Genomic DNA, 24,075 nt, shown 5'->3' with positions numbered 1-24,075 from the left:
TAAAGTTCATATTATCCCTCTTATCTGTTAAATTATATTTTTAATTCTATTAACATAAATCACTTAGAACAGATTACTGAGATAAGAATATCTTACCTTAATTTTCACGTGATAGAACTTTTGTGAGATTCCATATCTTCAGCCTGATTGAATTCATTTTATGAAATGGCACATTAAATAAGGATATTAAAAATATACTATGTTATTAAAATAAATCTAAAATAGTATAAAAAATGGTCTATACCATGTGAAGAGTTTATTTTAGTAACATAGTATATTTTTAATTTTTTATTATCTTTATTTAATGAGCAATTTAATAAAATGTAATCAATCATGGCTGAGGATGTGGGGATCCCACTGAAGTACTATTTTGATAAAAAAATAGGCAAGATATGTCTTATCTCAATTTTCTGTATTAGGTGGTTTATATTAACTGAATTTAAAATATAAATAAATATCACAAATGTACCCAATTTGGAGATTAAATAAGTTCTACATTAGAAATAACAACTGGTGTACCTAAGCTCCATACTTTTACCTTTACTTTACATAATATTTTTTCTTTTTTCTTTTTGGTTGTTGAATTACACAGAAGCTCTGAAGCTTGGATTTTGAATAAGGAATTTTGTAACATATGAAAAATGTCACGCCTGACGGGGATTCGAACCCATTTGTATGCTGATGATGAAGTCATGGAAAGACCCCTGGTTTCTGGCTTCATAAAATGAATGGTTATTTAGGAAAAGTTAGTTAATGATTAATTAATCAACTGTCTTTGAATATTGATAAAAGTGTATAGATGACTTTTGGTGCAAAATAGTATTCCAGTCAACATATATACACAAATTAAAAATAAAAAAAAACTGCAAAAAGTAATAAAGAAAACAGAATACTTATTAATTATCTGTACAAAATTAACAAAAAAAAAAAAACTATGTCCATACATTCATTATTAATCAAATACTATGACTCTTCTAATACTAGTATATACTATACTCTTCTTCTTTTTTCACAGCCTAGCAACTTATGGCATAACTGCTTAGGAGAAGCAAATGAAATTGTTTTGACTCCTTTATTGAACTTGCACAGAAAGTTATTTAAATTCATTTTGTCTAAAAGTGAAGAAATAGAATTACCTTTAAATATAAAAAAAAAAATTGAATTACAATCTTTTAACAAGCTGAAGCAAAAATATCTTGTCAAGTAGTACTACTAGAAATAAACTAATAAGTCTTCCACAAATGAATAGAAGTACATATTTTAAAAGCAGTTATATTAAATCAACTTCTAGCAAGCAAACCTTTATTTTTTTGTTAAGCCTCTGGAACCACCATACAGTATAATTTTAGAGGATGAATAAGGATGATATGTATGAACGTAAATGAAATGTAGTCTTGTACAGTCTCAGGTTGACCGCGAACTTAAAGAAATCTAAATGTATAAGAAAAAACATGATCAGAAAGATTAAAGAATGGTTAAAATAGTTTAAAAAATAAAATGTTCACAGAGGAAAGGATTTTTTATTGAATCTGGATCACTGTGCTTAACAAATTATAAATAATTTTCTTATTTTGTAATTATATTTTTATTTTATTTTACATTAGAGTTTGTTACTCAAACTGTATTGAGTTGGTATTCTCAAACTATAAACAGGTTGAGGTACCTCAACAGGATTTAATACAACTATAAAATGTATAAAATCTTTGAGACTAAATAAATAAATATTATCAGTTTGTTGTTTACAAAAACAAACAAATAAGATTCTTAGTTTAATCTTCTTAATATTTAACTTAATCTTTAAATGAATACTGAAATAACTTGCAAAGTATAATTTAACAATGAGAGTCCAATTTGTTGGTTTATGAATAAATTGTGATTATATCCAATATACAACAACAGTATCTTGGGAAAATCAATTTAAAAAAAGGTTATTATTATTAAATTTTGCAGGCAGTTCTTATAACATTTACAAAAATTTAATTTCAAACTTTCATTAGGAAGTTTTAATTGTTAGCATTTTTTTTTTATAAGTTACACATCTTTTTTAAAGTTATAGAGGATGAGCAACTTAAAACTGAACTGAGCCAGCTTGAACTGCAGTTATTTGAGTTTCACCTTTAATGTTGCTACTACTAGCCTCACTATTATTTATGCATGTTACGACCTTTGTCTATTGTTGTTTACTGTAAACTGTTCATGCTTAAGTAAAAAATAAATCTGTTCTTTGCATCTGTGTTTACAAAAAGCCTTATTCTATTGAAGAAAGAGTTGCTATAATGGAAGCTTACAAAAAGCCTTATTCCATTGAGGAAAGAGTTGCTATAATGGAAGCTTATGAACAATCTGAATCCTTTCCAGAAAAACCCAATAAATATTTGTGGAAAAATTTCTGAATGCCAGTATACCAGAAGGAGTAGCATACATGATTCAGTTAAAAAATGGTGTAAAACAGGATAGTTTCATACGTAAAATGTAATAGGCAACCTTCTGTTATGATTTCAGAAGCCATAACCACTATTTAAAGAATATCTGCAATCTGAAAAAATTGTATGCAAGTTATCATAAAAAACTAGTGTAAAATATATATCTTGCCTTAATGTTATGATTTAAATCTGAAACCATATAGTGTAACAATTTTGCAACAACTTGAAGCTTAAGCCAACATACAGGTTTCCACAAACTAATACGATTAGCCTGGCAATTTATAGTGTATCTATTGAAAAATTGTTTTTAATTTGACTTAATCTTTAATATTAAATTAACTAAACTAATACTGAGCTGTAAAAATAGTCTGATGACTATGATGTGTTATTAGGTTTAGAAGGTCTAACAGATGACCTCTGGTAAAGCTCATCAGGGTCAGGAACAAAGGGGGTTGTGTGGCGACCAGGATTGTCACAAGGTTGGGTGGTGTCTTCCCCTATGGCGGTCAGGATGTAAAAATAGTCTGTTTTTGTCGGTAAACAATATTACATAATTTTCTCTATTTAAAATCCTAAGCAGTAATTTGAAAACAACTACCACCTACCACAATACCTTCTTTGTAATACCAATTGTAATATCAAAAAAACTTTTTTTATTATGATAACAAATGTAAAAAAATATTGCACAAATGTGAAAAAAATAGTTAAGAATTAATCTTTTATAAATTCAGTAATTTTCTGTCTATTGTTTAAAATCTATTTTAATGTTAATTACTTACATTTTATCTTCTACTAATATTTGAATCAACTAATTACTTTTAAAAAACTTAAGCTTACTAAAATACATGTATATATTTAGATGCAAGAATACCAAAATTCCACTAGGCTGTTTAAATCTGTACTAATGCAAGGGTAAATCAAATATAAACTGGATTTTATTTTTATTTTTTTAATTTATTTATTGAAAGATAAATAGCACATATAATTTATTTTTCTACATAGTTTCCTGCTTTAGAAGTACATTTTATCCAGTGAGAAGGAAGGTTTTTTATTGCAGCATTGTAGAATGAAGGTGGTTGCACAGGAGCCAATTGCGCATGAATCCCTCCACGCCCTCATCTTCAAATTGCTACCCTCTTAGAGTTTCTTTAAGTTGCCCAAACAAATGAAAATCGCAGGGCGATAGATCCAGGCTGTAGGGAGGATATCAAGTTGAGTCCAGTGCATTTCTACTAGTTTTGAGACCGTTAGAGCTGCAGTATGGGGCCTGGTCTTCTTGTGGAGGAGGATGGCCTCTCAAATTGGTTGGTCTTGTCTTTTGCGGCGATATGCAGCTCTCACCTCGTTCCAACAGCTCGCAGTATTGATTGTGCGTCACTCATGCAAAAAATCAATGAGCAAAATGCCTCACTGGTAAAAAAAAATGGTTGAAAGAACCTTGCAGGCTAACAGTTGAGTCTTGGCTTTCACTGGGGCTGCCTCCCCTTTCTTCTGCCACTCCATACTGGCTTGTTTTGATTGGGGGGTGTAGAGGTGGACCCATGTTTTGTCACAGGTGACGATCGACTCAAAAATGCATCACCTTCTTTCACAAATCTTGCTGTAAGCCTCTATGATGGGCTTTACCAGAGGTGTTTGGAGATATCTCCAAATATCTCAACTTCTGATCTGCAGTCAAAAGGCAAAGGACCCATCTGGAAAACACTTTACGGAACTGTAGGTTGTTTGTGGTGATTGCTTGACAGCTCCCATAACTTATTCCGAACTGTTTTGCAATTTTGGATACTTTCACCCGTCGATCGTCTTCAATAATGTCTTGAACCATGCAAATGTTTTTGTCTGTAATGCTGGACCAAGGACAGTGATCGTGTTCCTGATTTTCCACTTGTTCTCATCCTTCCTTAAACTCTTTATGCCAGGCAAACAATGAGTCCTTGACAATATTTAGTCCTCGAAATCTCCATCGCTTGAACTCCTTCACAAGCAAGAAATTTTATAATTACACGTTGCACAGTGGAGGGGTCCACCTGTTGCTTTGACATCATAAGCGTTACAGATGAATTGGTTGAGAGTGTGGAATGGCTGGCTCTTCCCACTCCTAATGACCATGGGGTCATTAGAGGTCTTGGATGGCCAAGCACACTAGAAGCGTGGGCTTAGTCCTACCAACCATAGACACTCAGGAGTAGAAATCCTGTTTATATTTGATTTACTCTCGTATTTCAGGTTATCAACATATGGACTGCTAGAATACACAAAAAAGTTTACAACTGCAGTAACGTGGTTAAATTTTTTTTAATAGCTAAATATTCAATTATATATTGAAACTTAAAAATATTTTTAATATACTATATTTATATAAATAACATCAAAGTAATAATGTGAAATACAGTTTCTTGTATGTCAAATTCAATATACTGAATAATGACAACATTAAAAGTAAAATAAAAAATGTAAGCATTTACAAAGAATTATTTATTATTATTATTTATAAATATTTATTAATAAGAACTTTATCATTAAAAATGTTAAATACACATTTTATAAAGTGTTCTACTCTTAAAACAATGTAACTGCTATATTTTTTGAACACAGTTATGAATAGAATACAATTTCAAATAATACTGCTAAGTCTAATGTCTATAAAGCTAACTTGGACAAACTAATTTTTGTGTTACACAATTCAAACCTGAAGATAATCAAGTTTTCCTAACGCCAATTTTCTCTACGATTATGTTTTGCCAAACGTAAGAGGAAGGTAAATGTTTACCTTCTCATAAAAGAATGCAAAAGAAAAATATAATTAAAAAGAGCAAATTAAAAAAAATGTTAATATAATAAAAAAAGACCTTGTGAAACATATTAGAAAAATTGGAAGATTTGACATCACTTTATTTACTCAGTTAAAAAACAAAAAAGGATGAAAACAAGAATGACCTCTAAATTACAAAAAATAAAAGTTCTCTATATATACTAGTACATATAAAAAGTCTGGGTGAATTTAACATTTTAAATTAAAATGAATAATGCACACTATTACTCAAATGCATGAAAAGCGGTTTATATAAGAAACTTCTAAAATAAATCGACAATTATTACAAATTTTGGCATTAAATTTTTACATTTCTTTTAAATATAAAAATCACTTTCCTCACTGAATATAAATAGAATTATTATTAATACTTCCTTTATTCATTTTTATTTTTATGATTCATGGCACAAACTGCACGATGACTATTATACCAGTCTGATATCTACAACAGAAAAATCCCAGATTTAATTTTAAAAACAGGAAAAATTATAGACTATCATAGTTAAACATATAAAACACGCTGGATTAACAATTAACAATATTGAATTTTTTGTTGATTTACGACTCAAAATATTATTTAAACATACAAATTTATAAAGAGAATGTTTCAAAGCAGTTGCACAATGTAACTGTTAAGTCTCTTTGGACTAGATCACAGAAAAAAGATTTCACCAGATTAAATTATTTTTTTACTCACCCGGTATGAGTATAGCGAATGGATATCATAAAAAATTATAAAAAATCAATATCAGACTACATTCGCAGAATGTAATTTACTTTTGAACTCATCTCTCTCCGTCTGTCTGACATCATCTGCAATTAAGCAGAATAAAATAATCATGCATATAATTGTAAGAGTTTATGTACAAGACAGTCTGGACTAGGCTCAGAAAAATTGTTATGGCCACTTAAAAGAAATTATAAATTATCAAACAAAATGTAAATAAAACTGAATTTTCTAACATGATATAAAATTAGATTGTTATTGCAATTTATAAATGGACAGAGTACTACTTTAAATTACAATGATTAAAAAATACAAATGCATTTTAAACTCAAGTATAATACAGTTTTAGTAATCTAACAATAACATTTTTCACGCTTGACTTTGTGGTCTATGTTAGTATGGCTCTAATTCACCGTGGTCAGGTGTGTGGTTATATGCATTATGTTCTATCATTAATGGTAGAGGCCAGCACATTGTTATTATCTGTATTATAAATTTGCATATCACAAAGGCGTTCAATTTACTGTTTTTAATTATTTGAACATGTTAATTTTTGTGGAATTTTTAAGCTAATATTCTTGCTTTTACAAAACAACACTTCTTTTTTATTGATTAATCTGTCTTTTTTAGTTTTAATTTTTATTCATATACCTAAATCGTTTATATAAATTTAAATCATTCTATGTATAAAACATGTTCAGATATCAACTAATTTTTTTAAATTTTACTGAACCATTTTTACCTTATTGGTTATTTTTTACTGAATGCTTGATATATACTGCATGCTAATAATTTTAAATTAAAAACTCTTTATTTAATTAATAATTTATTTATAATAAATCATTAATTTAATTCTATTTGTTTTTATAATAATTTTAACGTCTGAAATAAACTATCCCTCAGTATACTTTTTAAATTCTTCTCACATGAATTCCATGCCTTTAACAAAACTAATGAATCTGTTAAAAGGAAATACAGTTCCAAAATTTATATACAGTGTAATATGTGTTTAAACAGTTTTTTCAATCTATACAAATATGTAATACTATATTACTTTAATAAAGACTAATTCATAGAGATGAATTTGCAGAAATTTAAAAACAATGATAACAAGCAAGAATTATATTTCAAGTTAGTGAAGCATAACCAGGTGGAAATATGAGTTTAAAATGGCAGGTACAAAAAAATAACTTTTCAATCCCTAGTGTGCACTAACTGAAGGAGTATGATAAGTTATAAATTCTAAAAAAAAAATATATATATATAAAGCAATTTAAGTTAAACTACTGGAAGAAATAAAATCAAAGTAATACATACTATTCATTTTTCTTCAGCAACAGAAATATTAAAAAATTTAGGAAACCCAATAAGTATGAAATTGAATGTTTGATCTATGCAGTGTGCAATCATTAAAATGTGATTTTATTAAATTTAATGTGTTTATAAATTTCAAATAAGTTACCGAGTTCTGAGTTTTCAATGTGTAAAATTTGTATACTGAGGTTAATATCTTGACATGTGTATCCTGTTTTTATGAGGATATTTTCAAAAGTTGTTGCATGTAATAATACCCGTGTTTCTTCCACACATCTGCAAGAGAATGTAAGATGACTTTGAAGAATAATTACTGAAAAATAACAAGGGCAACTAAAAACAAATTGAGGCCAATATTCTGACTTCATATTCAGAATCAGCACCCAAAAATACAAAAGATTCTGCAAAAATTAAGCTTTTAACAAAATCATTAATAACAAAGCCAGTGTAATAAATCAATAACCCTTTCACTGTTCTCATTAATTTTCAGTTGTATTCCATATGGACTGTATTAATGGACAAAAAAAATGTTTTAAATTTATTCTTTACCTTATACAATCCCTCCAATTTTTTTACAAAATAGTGAATATTTTTGGATAGTCTTTTCTCATTATAAAAATGAGAAATTATTTTCAAAATTATATTTACATTTACATGTGCGGCTGCATTGAATCTTTATATAAATGTGAAATTAAATTATGTTAAATTAATAGGTTTTCATACAATAAAAATCATTTCTTACTACACAAGTGTAATTACATACACCTGTGTACACATACACATACACACTTCTAACTTGCAAGAACGAGCTTCCAAATAAATAACTATTTTTTTCTAAGATACAGAAACTAGCAATCTTATACAAATAAACAACACATAAATCAAACAAAACAAATATTTCAAAACAAATAGCTAATTACAAAGGAAATAAAAAATTGTTGGAAAAAAAAATTTGTAGCAAGAAAAATAAAATGAATTAAAGATTACAGATAAAAGTTACAAAATTTCTGTAAACTTTCTTTATTTTGGCAGGAAACTCAGTCACTTTGCAACTCAAGTTTTTGAGGGCTTCATCTTCGACAGACTATTTACTACTTTGGAGAAAAATTTAATGGAACTTTAAAGTATGTAAAAATTTAAATAAACAATTATGAAAAAAAATTTCTACTAACTATTTGTGTAAAATTTTGAGATTCAGAACCCAAGTGACTGTACTTCCCCACCTCTTTGAACAATTGTAACCAAAATTAAATGGCACCAATGATCCATAATCAGCAATCATGGTACAAAATTTCATCAGTTAATCCAGTCTGAAGATATCAAGCAAAACAGTAACTGACAAAAACCCCCAAATGATTAGGCTTATTATTTCCATCCCTGAATGAAATCTACCAGATACATAACCAAAGTAATATACTGATATAATGAAATCATCTAATTAAATTTGACCTGATTAGCATAATTTTCCTTATACAGTATAACTATATACAGGGTGTCCCATATAAAACGCAACCCATCAATCATTCATCCATGAAATTTCAAAAGTCAAGCTTACTCCCCTACTCGTTACTGAAATGGACTCGTCCAACATCTGAACATTGCGGCGACGCAGTAGAACACTACCGATAGTAACAACAATGCAATCATAATGTTCAGTGTATTGCTAGAGACAAGATGGTGTTTTCATTGTTGAGTCGTACTTCAGTACGAAATCAGTGGTTGCAGTGCAAGATTTGTTTCGCCATAAGTACTCAGATAAACCAGCTCCTAACAAAACATCAGTACTAAGGTTAGTTGCAAAATTTAGAGAGACTGGTTTTTTGTTAATAACAAGGAACACAAAAGTTCTGCGTCAGTGTTGAATACAGATACAGTCACTGAAATCAAAGACCGATTACTCGCCTCGCCAAATAAATCGATCAGACGTTTGTCTGCTGAAATTAATTTGTCTAAATCAACTGTTCATCGGGCGACCAAACAATTACAATTACAACCTTATCACATTCAAACGGTTCATCAACTTCTTGAGCCCGACAAAGAAAAACGGCTACAATATTGTCAATGGTTCCGTCGATTTCTGCATGAGGGAATTAATGTTATGGATTCGTTATTTTTCACAGATGAAGCACGGTTTCATTTGGATGGCTACGTAAACAGCCAAAACAGTAGAATTTGGAGTGCTGAAAATCCCCACATTTATCACGGAAAACAATTACAACCGCAGAAGTTGGGCGTGTGGTACGCAATATCGCGGAAGAAAATAATCGGTCCTATTTTTTTCGAGTACACCATTAATGCAGAACGATATCAGGATATTTTATTTCAGTTCATTGCACTCTTGGAAGAGGAAGACAGACACTGCTGGCTACAACATGACGGTGCAACATCGCACTACGCAGGTTCAACTTCTGATTTCATTGAGGAATTCTTTGGTAATCGTGTTATCAGTAGAGGCTTGTGGCCACCAAGATCTCCAGATCTGACTGCGGCGGACTTTTTTCTACGGGGTTACCTCAAAGAAAAAGCCTACAGCAACAAACCACGAACACTTGAAAGTCAATATTGAACAACCTGTATTAAATATCCAGCCACAAACTTTGAAAAAAGTTGCAAGAAACGCTGTAAAAAGAATTGAAGCTTGTATTCAAGAAGATGGCGGTCACTTCCAACATTTACTCTAAATGTAAGGTAATGGATGGTAATAATAAAAATTAAATTTACATTTACACATGCCTTTTTATTATTTCAATACCTAACAATATAAGATTGGGTTGCGTTTTATATGGGACACCCTGTATACTATATAGTTAGAAAAAGTAATTACTCAAAATTCCTGTAGATAAATGAGTAAAAATTAGATTAATTTGATTTAAAATATTTATTATTTAAACCTATTTACTTGCGTTTAATACAAGAAAACTCAATTTTTTATGTTTAAAATAAAAATGAAACAACACTTCATGCACATTAATTATGTAAACAAAAAAAAATATGAACAGCTGAGCATTCAATCATATTTCATAAGCCACCATAAAGTGGCAGCACATGTCAGAGACTTAGTAGTATTACTTTTGTTAAAAAAAAAACCACTATAGTTGGATAAAATAACAAAAATAAAATAAAATTAGTAATCACAATTGAAGTTGAACTAAGCACTGATGAAGGGAGATTCTGCCAATTCAACTAAGTAAATGAATGAAAGGGTTATGATATGGCCATAAATGGTATTAAAATAAATTTAATTATAAACATGAAAATAAAAAGAGCAAATTTACAATATTAAAAAAGGTCAAAAAATAATGATATGAATTTTTAACTATTAATACAAATATACAAATTTAAAAAAAAAACCAATTATAAAACTGCTTTTATGACTTAACCAAACAGCAAAAATTAAATAAAAATAATAATAAATCTAATTCTATTATTTATAATAAATCAGACATTTAAAGAAAAACCACTTCTGAGGAACATTTATAAGCTAATAAATACTGTAGATAAAAAGTGAATTATACTGATCACATAAGATAAGCATGCATTAAATAAAGATATATTAAAAAATCACATGTTTAAAAAGCATGTTAACCTTATAAATTAATAGCAACAAATTTAAATTGCTTACACTAGAAAAAAATACACATTAGGTAAAAAACAGCAATAAAAATCTAATTAATGAACAAGTAAAATCAGAATACAATGATTTTTTGAACATTACAGTAAATATTACTTTTTTTATTATAGACTAGAGAAAATAAAATCTGATATACTTAAATTTAATTTGTACTTAGGTAAAAAAAAAAAAAAAAATAAATAAAAATATATATATGTATAAAAGACAGGCTAAAAATCACAATTGGTTAGGAATTCCCTTGGAACACAAAAATCATTCTGATAAATAGATATCAATTAATTATATAAATAAAAAAAATATATCAACTACAGCGCTATACTGCTCCTCATAATAGAAGTTTATTTGATAGCTTCCATTTAAGCATGTTTTGTAATTTCAACACTATCCAGACAGAAATGGCTGGTAAAACAACTAGTGCACAATATGAGACCATCTTAAAAATATTTACTAGAACTTTAAACATATAATGCACTGGAAAGAAGAGAAAAAATACAGAATATCAAGAAGTTTTAAATTCTGAAGAACGTAAATTACTAAAAACAAAACTAAAAAATCTACTTGAACACAAAGAAATTCCATCTTACTTGACACAGAGTTGTGCAATAACAACGTTCATTGCAACCTCCACACAGTAAAAGTTGACTACCTTTTGTTATCTTCTGATTATAGTTCTTGCATCTGTTATAAGCACATTTACCGTCTTGATCTAGTATCATATCCACTACATTGCTTTCATTTCCACCCTGTTAATAAGATTTTATTAAAAAAAAAAACACAAACAGAAAATAATTCTATTATGTTAATTAGTTAATGATTATTTTAATTTTAATTCTAGATTTTTCTGAGGCAATGATAATACTTAATTTATAAGTTTTATTTATGAGAATTTGAAACAATTTTAATTATTGTGGCTAAATGAGAATATTCAATTTAATTTTAATATTGAGATAATAAATACTGAAATCACTCTAAATTAAATAAATGTGATTTTTTTTTGTATTTCCATAAAAGAAAATATTCAATTCAAAGTCTTGAGATACTACAGAATCAAATACTAAGTCTAGAAATCGCAATTAATGATAATGAAATATTGCAAATAATAGTTTTTATAGGTCACCTAACAGTAATATAAACATGTTCCTGAAATGTCTGGATAGGCGTATTAACCAATTTTGCATGGACATAAAACTCTTACTGACTAGTGATATCTATACAAACACACTAGCTGTTGGTAGAGTGTATGTGATTCATATTAATGCCATGATCAGAAATAGTTTATACCTCCACGCAAACAAAAGTATCAGAAGGTACTGAATCCTCTCCAGATTACTTTTTCTTTAAAAATACTAGTAAAAAAAAATAGATCATGTTAAAGGATTTAATATAAACACTAAAGTATCAGACTATTTCTCAGAAACATTTCACTTAGGTTTTGATCAAAAACATACACCTAAAAAACAAAATAAAGGAGGATTTTGTGTAAATAAGGATAATATTTCTGTACATAAATTTATAGTAAAATTTGTTTCAATCCTAAATAATTATTCAAAATTTACCACTAGAATTAAGATTTACCTCGTAAACAAATAAACATAAAACTTTGTATCACTACTGGCATGGTTAAATCAATTTTACAAAGGGCAAAATGTGTAATATATATATATATAAAAAATTCAATATTAAACTTAAAAATACATACAAGAATTATAGAAATATTCGATACAATTATTCAGCAAGTCAAAAATATATACTATAAGAAAAATATTACAGAGTGAAACTAAATAAAAGTAACAGTTTGAAATACCAAAATAATATCATTGAAAATTATAAACAAAAAGAATTAGCCCCCAAAATTGATACCCATAAACTGAATAATTTTTCTGTAAATACTGAAATAAATTTTGCCCAACTAATACTCAATAAGGAAAATCGGGGACAACACCCTGTTGCCCTCAATTTTACAAACAAAAACAAATCATGACTTCGACTAAATCATCCTTGTTCCTCAACCCATTTAGCCCTTCTGATGTTGAAATGACAATCTAAGCTACAAAAAACAATTCTAGTCCTGGTTTAGTCACAGTAATTTTACCCTAAATATAAACAGGTTCCTACTTTCAAAACCCCTTGCTTTCATCATAATCAATAACTGCTTTGAATCAAGTTAATTTTCAGAAAACTTTCAAATAAAGAAAATTAAGCAGCTCCAAAGCAGGAGATTCGAATTGTTTGGAGAATTATAGGCCAATAGAACTATTGAGCAATCAAGCTTAAGTGATTATAAAGCTAATAACAATTGGACTATTAAAATTTTTATGACTCCACAAAGTTCTTGATAACAATGGTTTGGTTTTCAAAAAAATAAAAGCAAAGATTATGAAAATGTTCATAAATTCAGTCACTTACAGTATAAATACAAAAAAAAAAAAAAACTATAATTGTTTAAAATTATAAATCCCAGATTTAAAATGCAAAAACCTTTCTGAATGTTTTTTTCTAACTTCAGCCTTTACTGAAAGGGGTTAGAGAAAACTTTACTTAGGCAAATTTGTTAAGCTTAACACACACACACACATATATATATATATATATGAATATTTTTAGAAAAATGTTTCTTAAAATTTATTCCCACCTTTAAAAAATATACATTCTGTTTTTTGGCTATCTTTTAATTTTTAATATTATTAGCCATGAAGGTCATAACAATAATCTGAGTTTTTTTTTTTTTAAATATAAATGACCAACTGGATATAAAGTAAAATTATCAATGATATAGTGGTCATTTTTTTCATAATTCTTGGAAAAAGTCTTTAAAACAACCAAAAATAATTTCAATAAAATACTAATAAAAACAAATTCATTACTTTTTTTCAGCTAGACAACCCTATCTAAACATGAAATTAAAATTCCAGCTTATCATGATGAATGTGAGATTAATGAGGGTAACTGACCAATTTTAGCAAACATATGTAACAAAATATCTTGGTATAATAGGCCACAAATTTCTAAAATGGGACCTTCATAAAAAATATATATACAACATTCTTAAATTCATAAGCTATACATTTTACAGTGTAATGTATAGTATATTCTATATTTTAATAACAAAAAAAAGTTACACTATGTTCTAGTATAAAAACTTTTACAAATATACCTTTGTATGTATGGGGTGGAACTTTGGCTCAAACTTATTTGTACAACAAAAAATTATAATTAAAATAGTTAGAGAAAAAACCTAGATTCTATCCGAGTTTATTAGTCTTAAAGGAAAATGATATTCTAACAATATGCCAATTATATATTTGGGATTTATTTAGAATAATAACTAATTCTAGTATAGTTATAATTATTTCAACTTGGATTGAATACCATGAATTAGTTTGAAATTTATCAAATTTAACTATGGTAAGGGGACAACTAATTTACCTTAGCACTAAAATAAAAACTACCTTGTTAATTAATATATAATTATAAGAAATCAATAAGAGAAACATATAATTAGAATGTCTTCATAAATACAGAATTTATATAAATTTGTGGGAATATTTTAATTTCTGTATAAAAAATCTATAAACAAGTGCTGAGTTAGATATATAAATTTACAATCGATTTAAAATAGTAGTAATTACTTCAATTTTATCATATTGACTCTAGTACTATCATTTTTAAGACCTAAGATAAAACAAAATATTTGTAAAATTGTGCATTAACTTGATTAATGAAAAAAATGTTAATTTTTCTATTATGAAGAAATCTGTTAACAAAACTTTCAAATTAGATGATCAAAATTTTCTTTCTTCTTTTTACTAACTATTATGGAAGTAAATTCTTCTTGATTTTAATTTTAGTACATTTATTTTTTGATAGAGTGAACTATTGCATAACTATTCTTGGCCATTCTTGACCGTGCCATGTCTGACTGGGATTCAAACCCAGGACCTCCAGATAAAAGGCCAAGATGCTACCACTCACCACAAAGATCAGCAAATAGCATAGCTCACATTTTTTACTAGCTGTAGTTTCAGTTCTCCACAAATTTCTTCCATGAGTAAGCTTTAGGAGGTCACAGTAATAATGATGCCTTAGATAAGACACCCTGAGACTTATGTGGTTCAAGAACTATATGGTCCTGGTGTTGATTTTTCAAAAGCTCGTATTATTGCTTCTTCTTGGTTACTTCCACAAGGACTTCTGAACTCATCACCTTGTTTATAATGAGAGAAACGTTTTTTGAGTGTCCACCCTTCTTTTAGGTATAAAAGAAGTAATCCAGAGTATAAAAAAAAAAAAAAATAATGAGCTTGGTGCAAAATTGATATTAATACACTCACTACTGATTCCATTGTCAAACAAATCTGAAAAGGATATCTTCACTGAACTAGAATTGATTTATTGCTTATTTTTCTATTTAGCTGATAAATTTGAGTTCTTTTTTAGTACAACTTGGCTAGTATTACAACAGTAATACTATGGGTAGTACTTGGTATTATTACAACAGTTAAAAATGTATAAGATCAAACTTTTATGAACAAACAGTTTTAAATTTATTAGAATTTATCAACATTATTCTGTGAAGTCTGTTATGAATTTTGTCTAACAAAAAAAGATGTCAAATAAAAGATAAAACATAAAAAATAGAAAGAAACAAAAACAATTTTAAGAAAGAAATAAAGATGGAAGTTTCATTGATAATGGGTCCATTCCCAATCACTACTATTCATTAAACAGAAAAACAATTAATGTAATAAGCTGATGGATTGTTGATATATTTTTGGTATTTGGCTACAGAAATGCAAATCTTAAATCATTTTTTAAATTTATACTACTATTTTTTCACTATACTTATAGCTTAAAGTCATACAATTAGTCACTAAAATTAGTTCAGACATTTTCTCATAATTTGTATAAATCAATTTATTGAATTAAGACAGATTAAAATTCAGAACAGGTTTGATTTTACCCAGCAAGCAATTAGGCCAGTAGTTTGGCTTTTGTACAATCCCCCGGTCATAAACTAGAAATACTTGGTCTCTATCACAGGTATACAATCACAAAAAAAAAAAACAGCTGCCCTAATAAAAGGCACCAGCATAATACTACAGATGGAAACAGCATAGTTCAACTAATTCCAGCATTTATTATAAATAGAATGACATTTTTCCAAGGATGAAATAGTGAAGGATAAGGAAAAGGGAAGGACGAGAAAGGGAGGCAATCAACCTAAAGAGGATCAAGATAGAAGCATCTTGTCTTGCCCATGACAACATTGAATTACACACTTATAATTGATTAATACTAACAGTTGATATAAGGTATATATTTACCTGACGAACAAATTTAACATCATAATTTCCTGATGTACCAGCTTCTTCATTAATTTGACCAGAATTTACCTCCTTCTGAATTATAAAAAAATGGAAAAATCATAAATATAATTCAACCTGGCTATGTTACTCTATCATCACATTAATGATAATAATAAAACAACAGGCTATTCTATACTCTTTTGGAATTTTCTCCCCAACATTTTTCTTTTTTAATGATATATACTTTAATATTGTAATTAATTAAAAATGAAGTATTTTAATGATTAGATAAAATTGTTTTGGAGAAATGAGAGTATAATTAAAAATTAATATAATATATTCTTAAATATAACATTTATTATAAATCATAATTACAATTACTTTTATAAAATCAATACAATACTTATTTTACTAAATGATAATCATACTACAGCATGAACTGCACTAATATGTTGAAATATCAAACTGAATAAATCTTCCTCATCCTTGTGACACCATAGAAATTCACATAAATAAGAATCCAAAAAACTCTATTAGTCATCATTAACTACTGCATCATTGTTGAACATAATTTGTATATTTAACGTTAATTAGTCGAGCTTAGCGAGCGAAGTGAGCAGAGTATGTTGACAAATGTACGATTCGTCATATATTAAAAAAAAAAAATAGAAAAAATTATGGTGAAGATTCCAAAAGAGTACTGTTATTTCTGAAAATTGTTAAATTCAGTTTCAATAGTTAAGAATTAAATTCAATGTATTAATCACAAGAACGATTTACACTAGAGAAACATAATAGAATATACAAATAATATAGATATGAATAAGATATACGAGAGGTTATCACTAAAGTAAAGACAGTTTTATTGTAAAAATATTTATTCTGAAAACTTAATAAATATTTTTTATTTCTCTTAAACTACATACCTTATACTATTTCTCTATATAATCACACATGAATTAAGACATTTATCGTAGCGATACACCAGTTTCAATGTACCCTTGTTGTATTCTTCTGTCGCCAGTCATTTAGCCACTGATTAACAGCATTTTTAAGTTCATTGTCACAAGCAAATTGCCATCACTCAAAAACTCTTTCAATTTCCCAAACAAATGGTAATCAAAAGGAGCTAAGTCCAGACTATACGGTGGGTGATCGTAAATTTCCCATCCAAAAGTTCTAAGTAAATCACGTCTCAGACCCGCAACACATGGACTTGCATTATCGTGCAGCAGAACAATGCCGTCGGTCAGCCGCCCACATTGCCGATTTTGTAACTTGCATACAGGTTCGCAGTAGGCTTCTGCATCTATAGTCGTTCCACATGGCATGAAATCAATCAACGGTATGCCAAACCGATCCCAAAAGACTGTGGCCATCAGTTTGCGTCCAAATGCTTGTGGCTTGACCTTTGTCGGTCTGGTTGGTGATTGAGGATGACGCTATTCACTTGACTGCCATTTTCTCTCTAGTGTGTAATACAAAATCCATGTTTCATTGCCGGTAACAATCGAATTAAGGAACTCATCATCTTTTTCTGTGGAGCACAGCAAAAATTCTAAAGCAGATCCCATTCGGATTTTTTGTGATGTTCTGTTAAGACGTGTGGCACCCAACGTGCACAAACCTTTCTGAAGCCTAAATGGTCATGAACAATGCGACTAATAACAGCTCTTGAAACATCACAAAAAAGAAGGGCCAGGTAGGAAATTGTTGAGTGACAATCTTTTCTGATTTCATCATCGATGCATTTCAACAAGTCCTCGGTGATTATCAAGGGCCTCCCCAAACACTCTTCATCATGAATATTAATTCTGTTATTTCTAAACTTTTCACACCATTTTCAGACGTTTCTTTCATTCATTACATTATCAACGTACATAGCAACCAACTGCCTATGAATTTCAGCTGGCCTAACGTTCTGATGGTTTAAAAAACGTATGACTCCATGTATTTCACAGTCAGCAGCAACATCGATTTTATTATTCATTTTATAATGTAATAACTCAAACATAATCAAAGATATTACAATGCAACAACTTACAGACAACAATGCAATGCGTACTTTACTAGCGTGGCCATGAATTACACAGGCTCGCCAATCTTAAGGATAGAAATTTCCCAGTGGTCTTTACATTAGAGATATCCCTTATAATATAATAATATTGGATGAGATCATGAAGTGCTCTTATTTGTTTACTATTCATATTCTGTTTGTTTACATTCTATGCAAACATTAAAACATCTGTGGGACCAGCTGGGCCACAAAAATAAGGGCATAATAAGAACTCATTTATTTACAGTCCACTATATATTTGTGTTAAAAAGCGGTGCAAAAATTGTTTCATGTGAAGCAACATCAACCAAATATAAATATACAATATAGAAACATAATCCAGAAATTTAAAAGTATAAAATAAAATATCTGGGAAAAAATAATGAAATTATTTAAACTTAAATAATTTTGAAGTAGCAGTGATAGAGGTAGCAACGAGGCACTGGTGGAGTAGGAAAGCGTTTTGAATAACTGCTTTCAGTGACCTTTAGTGGTCAATGGAAGATCATCCTTAGCAGAAACCAAACTGTTCTGGCGATAAAAAGGCCATGTCTCTCTAAGTACCATGTAACACTGTGGTTCACCATTCTCTCAATCACGTAGTATAAAATGCTTGACAAAGAGATAGAGTAGTATCTTTGCTTTACTAGAGTGGGGAATGCTTTGTTTTTACCAGGATGTACTGGTATAACAATGGCTTCTGACCAGACAGGTGGGAAGACTTATGTAGAGAATAAACTATTATAAATACACAATAGGTGCTGTAGCACCGAATTAGGAAGAAGTGACAGCATACCAAGACAAATGTTGTCAGGTGCAAGAGAGGTGTCATGTGAGTTTTTTAGTGCATGTGACAACTTACTGAATGCAAATGGAACACTTAATTCACTAACCAAATCACCAACTTTAATGATAATACTTCCATCTGCATCTTTTACCTCTAAAAATCATTAGTATATGATGAAGTGAGAGACACTGAAAGGAAATAATCTATAAAGTTATTTGCTGCTGGAGAAAGTGATGAAAGGAGTACTCCTTCATGAATGATTCCGAGAATAGATTGTTTTGGTGATCCGCAAATTGCACGAATCTTCTTCCATACAGTAGATATGGGAGTAGTACACAAGATGGTGTTCACATACAAGGTCTGTAAATAAAGTAATGAGACTAGTATTTTTTTGGCAGCCAAAGTGGCAACACTGTAAAGTAACTAGTAAACATATGGTTATATGAACAGCTAATTAATATTAGGTATTAATATTTTTAGTCAATTGTTGCCACATGAGACGTAAACAAACTTTTTGTGAAATTAGTTTTTGTTGTGCGTTACAAACATGAGTGATACCAATCACGAGCAATGTTGTGCAATCAAGTTTTGTGTAAACTCAGTGAGAATGCTACTGAAACTTTTTCAAAATTGAAAAGGGTGTATGGAGATGATGTTCTGTCACGAGTCCAAGTTTTTAGATGGTTTAAAGCATTTTCAGATGACCAGGAATCAGCTGCGGATGATCCATGCTCTGGAAGACCGTTAACATCAAAAAGTGAAAACAATATTGAGTGAATCAGAGACTTGATACAGTATAACCAGCGATTAACTGTACGATATTTGAGTATGACCCAGAATCAAAACACCAGAGCAAGGAGTGGTACACTTCACTCATCACATCCCCAAAAAGCAAAAAATTGCAAATCAAAATCAAAGCCATGCTAATTTGTTTCTTCGATAGTAATGTCATTGTCCATAAGGAATTTCTTCCTACAGGACAGACTATAAACCAGTATGTTTACCGAGAAATTCTTGAAAGACTGCAGAAAAGAGTTGTCTGCAAGAGAACAGCCATCGAAGACAACTGGATGCTGCATCATGACAATGCACCTTGTTACACAGCACTCTCAATTAATGAGTTTTTGGAAAAAAAAAACATTCCTGTAGTTCCTCGACCACCTTATTTACCTGACTTGAATCCCTGCGACTTTTTCCTGTTCCCGACTTTAAAAAAAACACCTCAATGAACACCATTTTGGAACAGTAGAAAACATTAAAAAAAAAAAATAACCATCTGAAGGATATTCTGATTTCTGAGTTTCAACACTGCTATGAAGAGTGGGGAAAACCGTCTGAAGCATTGAGTGGCTTCCCAAGGGAAGCCACGCAATGCTTTCGAAGGTGATAGAGTCCAAGTATAACTGGATTGTAAATAAAATGCTTTTCTGAACCAGTCTCATTACTTTATTTACAGACCTCGTATTTCATCCACGACTTCCTCTTAGTGTCTAAGAATACCTAACAACACACCACTCTAGTCTAACGATACAAATTTAGACATTCATTTGTAGGCCTGCGATTAAATTTATGCAGTGCCTGCCATCGTTTTCTAATAGTGTTTTGGCAGTCATCATTCCTCCAAGGAATGGAGGGACGAATAGGGTTTCCAGATGTTTGTGGAATATATCTATTGGCACTCTCAAGTACCAGAGATGTAAAAAAAGGTAAGTTGATCAAGGGTGTCTGCACCATCGTCATAATGTGATGCTTTATTCCAATTTGCTTTTTCAACAATCCATCTGTGGTCTTTTGTTAACCTCATGGTCAACACCAAATGCAATAATAATTGGCCTGAGGTCACTGCTGTAAAAGTCATCACAAATAGACCAGTTAAGACAAGGGACTAAACACGGTGAACGTAAGGAGAGGTCGACGATTCCAGATGATAAGAACATGGATGTATATAAACCATGATTCAGAAAACATAGTCTAAGTCTTGTCTCATTCTTTTTATCATATTTCCTTGAGAGGAGCAGAATGATGAGCCCAGGAAATATGGTGGGCATTTAAGTCTCCTACTACTACAAATGATGGTGATTGAATTTGTGTGAGGAGATTTGATATGTCTACAGCATTGAACTCAGAGTTCGGCGAGAGATACAAATTGCAGATATGCAATCTGAAGGGAATAGAGATTTTTACAGCAACAGCAGGAAACGAGGGTAGCTAGACTGGTATCCTTGTAGCCAACACCTCATTCCACATGAAAATAGCAACTCCGCCAATTTCTCTACTGGTCTAGACAGTCATATTTCTCACAGAAATAGCCTCTGATTGTTACTGCATCTTCTTGTAGAAGGTGCGTTTTGAAAGTACATTATTAATGGTTCATGTGCGTGCATCAATACTCTAACATCTTCAATGCGGGGCCGAAGACCTCGAACATTCCTCTGGATAATGAACCACTTGAATCCATTACAACATTATTAATCAGGAAAGGTGAGACCTTATGAAGGAGGAAGCCACCTTCCTGATTATTTCGCAGAACTACATATCTGATGTTTTTACTTATAGACGAGATCCATCACAATTCAACCTCTCTTCTACAGTGCTGTTATACTCGTCAGACAACGCTGAGCAAGACTAAAGTTGGGGTTTTTTCAGATGGACCACCAGTCATCATAGAAATTATTTGAGGACTTGAAATTCTGGTTCTACAAGAACCGGGGAAATAAAAGGACCACCTTTGCAGAGCCCATGCGTACTGAAGCTAAAGTTAAATACAACTGGGTTCACCCAGGTGCCCAGAGGACATCATTTGAGTCTCATTACATTCACCTATCAACATGATAGTTTCCACCTTTGGTTACGGTTGTGCTTTGTAAGATGACACAATACCATCGAGTGTAAATGTAAGAAAAATAGTGGAGGATGTTGTTCTGTAGTTGTGTAAGGGTATATGTAGTAATTTGTGTAGTGTTCTTGGTGTAGTGTATGTGTATATTGTAAGATGTTGTTCAGCTCTGTGTAATAGGAAGAAAAGCTGCAGAGGCTAGGGCCATGGGGACGTTAACCTCCCAAAATTTTAAAGAATAAAGACTCCCCCTGTCAGGGACCCAATTACAATTACCCTCTTTTTTTTGACAAGGAAAAAGTAACAGATAACAAAGTGAACACTCAATAATGTACAACAGTTTTTTAAAAACAGAATAAAATAATATATTAAGTGGATCACAGTATACATATCTATCAGCTAGTTGTAAAAGTTAAATAGTTAAAAATGTGTATAGCAGACAACTAAAACAAATATCAGTTAAAATTTTTAAATCATGGTAAATGAAAGATTTAAAAATAATTTAATTTATCTGACAGAATTAAATTTTGATAATTTCTTGTAAAATAAACTTGACAAAAATTTTCATTAACAAAGGGGATTTTTTTTTTACATCAATATTGGACAGAATTCATTATATGAGAGAAAATTAATGCCGGATTTTTATGAAATTATGAGGTGATAAACCAAGTGTGGTATAACACGATAGACACTAAATTCAAATTCTGTTATATACCAGGATTTGGTGAAATTATTTTATATATATGTAGCTTATATTGATCTTATAATGGAGTGGTATGGTCTCTAGTTTCATCTGGAGGGAACCTCCAGAACGAGTTTGGATTCAGGACCTGGAAAAGTCTTGAGTCATGGTCAGACAAGAAATTTTTCAAATGCTACAAAATTCATTAGTTGTTTGTTTATGTTTGCCTGATGCTGTATAAATAAATTATTAATTAAGCAAAATTTTTGAATTTGAACTAGGGTATTAGAAAACAGTCAAGTAAATAAATTAAACTAATAACATAATCAAATCCTACAATTATTTGTGCATGAAATTCCATATTGATAACTAAAATTTCAAAATCATCTGCAAATTTATTTAAATTTAAATGCAGAAGGATATATTGCTTTTTTTCAGTTACATTGCAATTTCTGAAAATTACTACATAAAAAAGTAAGATAATTATTCATAATAATGACCTATACTTGATTACTTACATATGAGATGTAACTGTAAACCAGATATTTTTAAATCAGCAATATGTCAAGTGCCAGCTTATGACATTTACTAGTAACATAATTATAAAAGCTGGTTGCAATTTATTAATACTCACATTTGAATTCAAAGAATTACCACTGTTTTTGACTGAACTATCATCACACTCTGTATCGTAAACAATCTCCTGTAACTAAAAATGAATTAAATAATATATTTATTTTGAATAAAAACAATTAGAATTACATAACTGTTTTAACTGGAAATGCTAGCGCCTATTGGAGTAGAGGTGGCATTGAAGGGTATTGAACCAACAATATGGATTTAATTCACAGTGAAGATGATTTAATACAAGGTCATTTAAAAAAAAACATCTAATTGTAATGTTTTTCTGGGAAATAAAGTGAAGTTATGAGGTAAAGTTTAACAGAGTAATGTAGTTAACCTTATAGTACAAGATTTTGTTTATATTCTTGATAAATGCAATTCTTCACAATTATTTTATTGTAACTATATTAAATGCTTTATCATAAATCAATTTGTTTGTTAAAAAAATATAGTAAACACTGCATTTCAAAAATTTTATTTTCAAAAGCTTGGTGATGCTAAAGTTGAATTGATATGTATAATTCTGCAATCATATGATAACCAAGTGTGGTATAACACGATAGACACTAAATTCAGATTCTGTTATATACCAGGATTTGGTGAAATTATTTTATATATATGTAGATTATATTGATCTTATAATGGAGTGATATGGTCTCTAGTTTCATCTGGAGGGAACCTCCAGAACGAGTTTGGATTCAGGACCTGGAAAAGTATTGAGTCATGGTCAGACAAGAAATTTTTCAAATGCTACAAAATTCATTAGTTGTTTGTTTATGTTTGCCTGATGCTGTATAAATAAATTATTAATTAAGCAAAATTTTTGAATTTGAACTAGGGCATTAGAAAATAGCCAAGTAAATAAATTACACTAATA

At 29.9% G+C, this 24,075-nt stretch overlaps 1 protein-coding gene across 7 annotated transcripts in view; it reads right to left on the bottom strand.

Moving 5' to 3' along the window:
* Positions 1 to 4,982: 4,982 nt before the first annotated feature.
* LOC142324095 (uncharacterized) overlaps positions 4,983 to 24,075 on the bottom strand; it is a 329,965-nt gene continuing 310,872 nt past the window's right edge. For 3 of the 7 annotated variants that reach the window (XM_075364734.1, XM_075364738.1, XM_075364736.1), the window contains exons 6-9: positions 23,209 to 23,283; positions 16,232 to 16,306; positions 11,492 to 11,650; positions 4,983 to 5,677 (exon numbers count right to left, since the gene is read on the bottom strand). In XM_075364734.1, the coding sequence (XP_075220849.1) occupies positions 5,612 to 5,677; positions 11,492 to 11,650; positions 16,232 to 16,306; positions 23,209 to 23,283 (375 nt within the window). In that variant the 3' untranslated portion in view covers positions 4,983 to 5,611. Of the gene's footprint in view, positions 5,678 to 5,949; positions 6,049 to 7,421; positions 7,553 to 11,491; positions 11,651 to 16,231; positions 16,307 to 23,208; positions 23,284 to 24,075 lie in introns of those variants that run through there. The other 4 variants (XM_075364739.1, XM_075364740.1, XM_075364735.1 and 1 more) reach the window with 3 other exon arrangements.

This window comes from Lycorma delicatula, chromosome 4 (genome assembly GCF_047948215.1).
Source record: "Lycorma delicatula isolate Av1 chromosome 4, ASM4794821v1, whole genome shotgun sequence".
Classification (NCBI taxonomy): Eukaryota; Metazoa; Arthropoda; class Insecta; order Hemiptera; family Fulgoridae; genus Lycorma; species Lycorma delicatula.
This window is presented reverse-complemented; position numbering and strand designations above follow the sequence as displayed.